This window comes from Hippocampus zosterae, chromosome 7, assembly GCF_025434085.1.
Source record: "Hippocampus zosterae strain Florida chromosome 7, ASM2543408v3, whole genome shotgun sequence".
In the NCBI taxonomy this organism is placed as follows: domain Eukaryota; kingdom Metazoa; phylum Chordata; class Actinopteri; order Syngnathiformes; family Syngnathidae; genus Hippocampus; species Hippocampus zosterae.
This window is the reverse complement of record NC_067457.1, coordinates 276952-284247: the sequence shown is the minus strand read 5'-3', so window position 1 is coordinate 284247 and position 7296 is coordinate 276952. Positions and strand designations below refer to the sequence as shown.

At 55.7% G+C, this 7296-nt stretch overlaps 1 protein-coding gene across 1 annotated transcript; it reads right to left on the bottom strand.

The window, feature by feature from the left end:
* Positions 1-1900: 1900 nt before the first annotated feature.
* Positions 1901-5811, bottom strand: gfra1b (gdnf family receptor alpha 1b). Its single transcript, XM_052069520.1, has 10 exons — positions 5388-5811; positions 4999-5313; positions 4785-4853; positions 4101-4279; positions 3857-4029; positions 3667-3776; positions 3410-3544; positions 3155-3315; positions 3013-3060; positions 1901-2809 (listed from the first exon to the last, which is right to left on the bottom strand). Exons 1-10 carry the CDS (start codon positions 5425-5427, stop codon positions 2669-2671), a joined length of 1371 nt encoding a protein of 456 aa, XP_051925480.1. The 5' UTR covers positions 5428-5811; the 3' UTR covers positions 1901-2668.
* Between the last annotated feature and the right edge of the window lie 1485 nt (positions 5812-7296).

Here is a 7296-nt window from a genome sequence, read left to right as displayed (position 1 = left end):
CGATCCGTTTTAGGGACCGGCAACAGAAAAGGCTCCATCCCCTCTGAGCCTCACTTTAGTTCTCGCATCTCCTGAGGCGGCGGGCGGAGAGCTCATTTAGAGATTTGAAAACGAATAATAGGATCTTGAAAATGTATGGGGAGCCAGAGGAGGCCATAGGGTGCTCCCTCTTGCGAGGAGCAGTCAAGAGGCGGGCGGCGGCCTTCTGGAGCGGCTGAAGGCGCTTAATGGAGGACCGGCTGTCTCCAAAGTCGAGGGAATTGCAGTCATCCAGCCGGGATGTGACAAAGGCATCAATTACTGTCTCAAAGTGTTCACAAGAGAGGAGAGCTTTTACTGTGGTCTCAGGTGAAAGAAGCTGGATCGAACAACGCCACCGATTTGTCGGTCAAGTTTGAAATCACTGTCCAGTTTGAGGCCCAAGTTTGAGAGTGTTGACTTAAGATAAGGAGAGCGATTTGATCATCAGCACGCGCGGGCAGTGCGCTTAAAATACATCCTCGCTCGAGCGGCCATCTTGTCACCATGCCTGACGCGCAGAGGACATTTTGTGTCTTTTTGGAGCGGCTGGCACGTCTAATAAATCTTATGTGCTCTCTCCTGCTCGAGTAGTCCATCACGGCGTTAAAACAGGTGGGCCATATTCCCCGGCAGACAGCCCCGTCCCCCCCCCACCCCACCTTCCCACAGCCTCCTCCTCGCCGTCTTCTCCACGCTTTGTCCTCTACAGGCCGACGTCCTTGGCCGCCTGTGTCGCTTTGATGTGACGAGACTGACAATGGTCGAAACTCCCCGGATGCCCGGCAAAAGCCGCAGCAGCCCACGTGTGTGCGTATAATCAGCGTGTAGTCTGTTTTTACGGGAGGCGTGAAGCCCAAAGAGAGAAAACAACGCCTGTGTGTCTGGCCCCGCGCTCTCTTTGCATGTGCGAGAAGTCGAGTGAAACATTTTCTGTCCACAGACACGACCACGACCTGACACAAAGTGTTTTCAAGGCAGTGTTCTGTTCAGTATGACGTGTTCGGAATGTGAATTTGCCATACAAATCCAGCTGTTTTGGCGGCGGCCATTTTGGCATGAAATCGCCCTCTGCCGTCATTGGAAGGCGCCGGCGCGGTGCCATCGCGAGTTCAACCGTTCCAAGTCATGCTGGTGTCATTTGCGGATTCTTTTTAGTTGGAATCGACAATGTATTCGTATTCGGTCCGCTGCGGACACCGAAGCCGACCCGCTTGAAAAGTTGGCGCCGCAGCCGGCTTTCGTTTCACGAATGCGTGCGGCCACATCAAGGAAATGAACATATGTTTTCATGGTTCTTGACAAATGTATTTTTTTTCTCCACATTTGAACATTTCTCCGAGTCGTTGCAAATGCGAGCATCGGTGTCGGCTTGGGCCGACGGACCGATCGCGAAGCGCAACGGCGTCGGACGTTCGACGCGAGTCGCGTCCCACTCAAAAGCGAACCCAAAGTGGGCCCGAGTGCGGTGGCGTGACGTCATCCGACCGCGACGGCGACGACATCGAGGAGCGACGGTGTCATGACCCCAAAACACTTGTTGCAGCTGCGGAATTTCTGGTGCGAGTGGACGCTTGCGACCGGAGGAGCCACGACCCGAGACGCACACTTGGGGCCCAATGCATGCCGAAGCCGAGACAGCATGTCGCCCCGAAACGAGCCGCACGCTTCTTTCCTGCGTTGCCATCAGGAGCAGGTGCGCGCGAGCACCGGCGTCGTCCTCGCCGAAGCCTTCGTTCGAGATGGAACTTTGAAAGTGGACCCTGGCATCTCCCGTAAGTCATGACACGTCTTGTTTTCAATTCGAATGGGCCCACCTGAAAAAGTAGCAGCCTCACGTCGGATGTCCGAACATTCTTAAACGCCAAAACGAGTCGACGCGTTTGCCCAAACATGATTTTTAATGGAGCCGTCAAACACTATTCGGGGTGTGCGCTTTACATTGAAGTGATTTGCACACATTTTCAGCAATGACACAAATGTTTTTTCCTCCCCCTCAACTTGCATTGGGACGTCTAATTGCCGTAAAATGAACCATCTGTGTTGTTCACAAAGACAGTCTGTTGATTTGTTTTTTTCTTTTCTCTCGAACCACTGCAATGGTGTGATGAAAGACTGCCCGAACTGAAATGAAACGTCGTTTTCATGTTACAAAACAGTTCCGGTTAATTTCCGTGAATACATTTTAGATGTGGAATGGAGGACATTTCAGGAGCGCTGGCCGGAAAAATGTTTTTGTCGCGCTGATGCGTTCTTTTCTTTCAATGCACGTTACATTTTGTCCTCCATGAAACGTCACGCGCAGAGAAGGTTTGCGCTTTTGCAACAGTTAGTTGGCTTCAATGTTTTCATATTGGCGTCGTTGAGCCTAACGCCTTATACCTGAGCGCTTTGCCGCTCTCGTCTTTTTCAAAAGAAAATTCGGGGGGGGGGGGGCACAGCAAAACTTGCCTTGTCGTCTTGTTGAGCGATTGCGGTTTTAATTGACGTAGGCGCAGATTTGAAAGCCATCCACAGTTTTTCCACATTGGGTGCCCGTTCAAGTCCAAAACGAGTCCGCCCTCACAGTCTGTAAATGTGTCCTTTTTTTCTTTATGGGGGTGGGAGATGCAGAGGAAGGTCCTGATCAACTTGTGGTCCTTGACAGGTTCTACGAGAGCGAGACTCCTCCGAGCTGGAACGTCGTCGTCGTCGGCGTGAAAGCGAAGGCCAGAGCCAGGAGCAGACTCCACGCGTGCAGACGGGAGAGTTTGGCCGGTGAGTTTCTCGCGATGGCGTTCGACTCGGACGTCTGGGGTGGGGGGAAGGGGGGGGGACCAATGGCAGGAGCAAAAGAGAAAGTTGAGCGGCCATTTTTACAATTGAAGCTGCAGTTCGCGACGGGTCGCACCACCGATAATGCCGATATTACTCCAAACATTAGCGAGTCGACGACTGCTTGCCGATGGAAAGTTGCTTTGCGCGTGAAAATAAAAAGGCGTGAGGCGTTCTTACCGCGCACAGCGTCGAATCCTCCGTGCGATTGGACGCCAGTTTTTGGGCCTGGAAGCAGAAAATGTTTTGGCGAACCATCACTGCGTGCCGGTCACGGATTAATGGCGGGCGGAATGCGGCGGATGGCCGAGGGGCTACCAACCTGGAAGCTGCGGCAAAGGTGGTCGGCGTTCGGGTCCGGCGGGACGGGGCCGCTGAGCGCGTCCTTCCCGGCGCCGGGCGCCGACACGCTGGCCCGGACGGGGGGTTGAGCTTGCCACGCCTCCGCGTCGGTGCCGTTGCCGAATGCCTGGATGGCGTTGCCTGCGCCCACGCGCCAAAAGCCATTTGGAGGAATTGGACTTTGGAGTCCATTTGATGCGCTCTCCTCATTTTGACTTTGGACTCGGCAACTTACGCAAGCAGCGGTTGTTGGCGAAGGAGTCCAGAAAGCTGTGGCACTCGGGCTTGTCGTTGCCGCTGCCGGCGCAGTCGCACCAGGGCGACGGGCTGATTCCCAGCGACCGCTCGTAGTTGGGCGTGATGACCGTACCTGAGCCACCACATAAAAAGCGCAGAGCCCCCCCCCCCCGCCCCCCCCCCCCCATACCCCGCATCTTTTTGCTCTCGTCTCGCGTGAGATTGGCAATTGCCGACATCGAGAGCGGCGCTCACCGACGAGGCCCGAGTAGGCCAGCAGACAGTCGGCGTAGTTCCCCCGGAGGCAGCCCGACGGCGAGCCGGCGTCCGGCCGACAGCTGCTCATGAAATCCGCCAGGCGGGACCTGCGAGGAAAGCAGCGCGGCGCTCTGCCTTCTCTCCTTTGCGGCGGTTGGTGACGCGGGCCCGCCGGGGCCGGACTCGCCTGCAAACGTAGTTGGTCTTGCAGGCGTCCCGCAGGGACAGGCAGTTGGCCTTGTCCTTGTCCTCGTAGGAGCAGGCGGGCACGATGGTCTGCCGGCGGCGTTCGGCGCAGGCCTTCCGGTCGCCCGCCGGGCACGAGCAGAAAAGCATGCCGTAGCTGTACTTGCTCGGCACCTGCGGGGGCGAAGCGTGACCGGGCTGCTCGGGACCCAAAGAGGCGCCCCCCCCAGCCCCCTTACCGTTACCTTGTCAAAGAAGTGTCGCAGGGCCTTGTGACACTTGCGCCTGTTGCACACCTCGGAGGCCGACACCCTGCCCGTGCACGGGTTGATGTAGGCCGAGCGGTACTTCTTGCACGTGTCGTTCAGGTTGCAGGCCTTGGCCGCGTTCAGGCAGTTGTTCTCCTTGCCGGACGCCGGCTCGGCTGACGGCCGCACAAGCGCGCCCCTTTGCGTCACTGACTTGCTTTCAATTGTCACATTTCTTTCTTGATTTAGAAGACTCGAATTTCATCGGTCAATTAAGGACCAAACGCGAATGTGACGGTTTCGCCCGCCGATGCACAATCTGACCTTTGACCCTGGCAGAACAGCTCGCCGACTACCTCGGGGATGCTTTCATCCACGCCGGCGTGCCCAAATCGACAGCCCAAAAGCTTTCTCTAGTTGGCTTGCCTCCATGACGGATGGATGGAATTTTTTTTCTCCTTTTGCGTTCAAACCGTCCTTGGTTTTGATTCATGGCTCGCCTTGAGCCTTATCTGACAAGCTCCCAACCAATTGCATTTCTTTTCTCGCGGTGCCGATTGCGGCGCGTGAAGAAAAGAAAAAAAAAAAGAGCTCGCGGGCCGATAGCGGCCCCGAGGAGCCGTTCTAAGGAGGAACCGATGTAGTGAAAGCAAGCTAAAAATGTCAAAAGGAGGGTCTTACCCGCAATGATGGGCGCCGAAAGGCGGCTGTTGACCGGCTCGTACGGAGAATATTCCAGTAAATCGTTACCTGCGGGGAAGGCGGCGGCGTGTCATTCCATGGCGCGCGCGCGCGCATCACGCGCTCCGATGATATTGGCAAAATGTGAGCCAAGCCGGCTCCAAGCGGAGGCAGTCGCCCGCCACGTAAGCGCTTAGCTCGCGCCTAGCCGTACCTTGCAAACTCTGATAAACGCTCCAGAAGATGCGCAGGCAGTTCTTCTCCTTCTTCATGCCCCTCCTGCACCTGCAGCGGTTGAGCGGGTCCTGCTTGATGATCTCCATGGCGCTGCGGCACTCGCCGCGCGCCTCCGGAGCCGTGACGGCGGCGGCGGCGGCGGCGGCGCCGGCGGCGCTGTGCCGGCCGGCCACGCACTGCCTCATGGTGCGGTACTTGGTGCTGCAGGGGGCCTCCCTCAGGCACCGCTCGCTGGCCTTGACGCAGTCCAGGCGCGCGCCGCCGTCGCCGTCGACCCCCTTCAAGTGGGCGGCTGGCGCGCGGGAAACATTGGCACTCACTATCGCGCCGGACTCCAACTCCAAACTAGCACAAAAAGGGACTTACCCGGGAATGACAAGAGGACGGCAAAAGTTGTTAGAATCATGGTGCCTTTCTTTGTCTTGTTTCAAAGCGGCGCTCCGGCGATCAAACGCAAATCGTCGCGCGTCGGCATCCTCGTCGGCGTTCCGCGCCTTTCGCACCGTGCCCGATTATCCCCCGCGTCCGCCCCTCGTCCTCGCGCGGCGTGCGACGACGCCGCGTAAAGATTGGAAAATGACGGGTTTCCTTCAAAGCGGCCGTTTTGCCAAGCTCCTTCCGTTTCTTGCAAGTTGACAATCGCCCCCCCGCAAAAAAAAGAGATTCGAGCAGACGAGTGCAAATCCTGTTGGCGAAGGGCGACGAGCGCGTCCGGACTCTGCTGGCTGGAAAGGACCAAGTGGCTTCGTTGGGGATGAGGCGAGGGAGGGCGGGGGGGGGGGGGGGGGGGGCGTTCATCAAGTCCACTCCTCCCTGCGCACTAAACGGGTCACCTCCTTCCGGACTCTATATCAGGCACATATGCCCGCATTGTAAAATCCGATTTCTTTCTGACTTTTGTGCTCTTGCTAGAAATTGCAGCTGGACTAACATGGATGTGCGTTTGTGTGTGTGTGTGTGCGTGAGAGCAACCAAGGAAAATGGCAGCAATCTTGAAAGAAAATTGATTTCCAGCTTTGTCAAATCGTCGGATAAATCTCCGGTCCTCTCTCTCCGCAGTTAAGCAAACAGCCGCGGTCACGTTAGGAGCAAATATCCAAATCGGCATCCGTGCGCCCGTCTTTGGTTTCGACTAAAATGAGCGCGGTGGTGCTTGATGGGCTCAAAGCGGGAGGCCTTCGAGTGCTCATGATTGGCCCCATTTTTCGACATGTTGGACGTACCCCTCGCGACTACGACTAAAAGTTCTTGCTTCTCACACTTTCGCCGAGTGTGTGTGCGTGTGTGTTAACATTTGGGACGTCCTGAAGCGTGGACTTTCTTGGGCGAGGCAACGGCGCCCCCAAGTGGACGATATCATCTCGTCCAAACTCCCGCTCGGATGCGGCTTGGTCACTCGCCGGTGTTGCAATCCCAATTTCGACACGAACGCGAGCGCAGTCAGTCTTAAAGCAAAAACACTTGTCCAAAATAGATCCAAGTCAACTTTCCAAGATGATATTTATTTTTCGACCGATTCTGAATCTGCGTTCGTTTATTTCTCTTACGCACTCGGTTTAACGAGATGACAATCGTAAATGTAATACGGTAAGATTTCGGAACACTTGTGCAAGGGGAGGTTCAGCAAACTATTGCGCAATAATAATAATAATAAAAAACAAACAAAATAAAAGAATCTCACCGCCAGGGGTCAGTGTTGCCGCATGAATCCATCACATTCCACTGAATACAGAGCGCCATCTTCTGTTGAGGCTGCACTTTTTTGTAATTCATTCATTCATTCATTCATTCATCTTAATGTGTTGCAAAGAAAGCGGGAGAAAAAAGCCTTAAAAACGCCAAAGCCGTCGTGTTTGGGGGGCGGAATGCTCATTGACCTGCGCCAAACACTTGCCAGCAAGTTTAAAATGACGCGGCACTTTTTGCACGGCGCCTTTCCCTGCGATGACTTGGGAATGGCCTTGCGCCGGCGGGAGGCCGCCCGCATCTCTACGCAGACGTGGCGGCCATTTGTGCGCGGCGGTCGGCCCACCGGTGGCAGTCCTGCTAAATAATACAGCGGCCGCTGATGTAAGAGCCGGCAAGCTGCATTTTTCATGAGCTGGCTTGAGTCGGGCTTTCGCTTTGTTTGTTTGTTTTCAAGCGAAGCTAGACTCATCACGTCACTGCCGCTTATCGACAGCTCCTCGTGAAGCCAAGAAGCCCACTGGGCTTCGTCCTTGCGGTTGTGAATTTTTGGGGGGGTCAACGCATGTTTCATTTCTCGGTTGAGCGA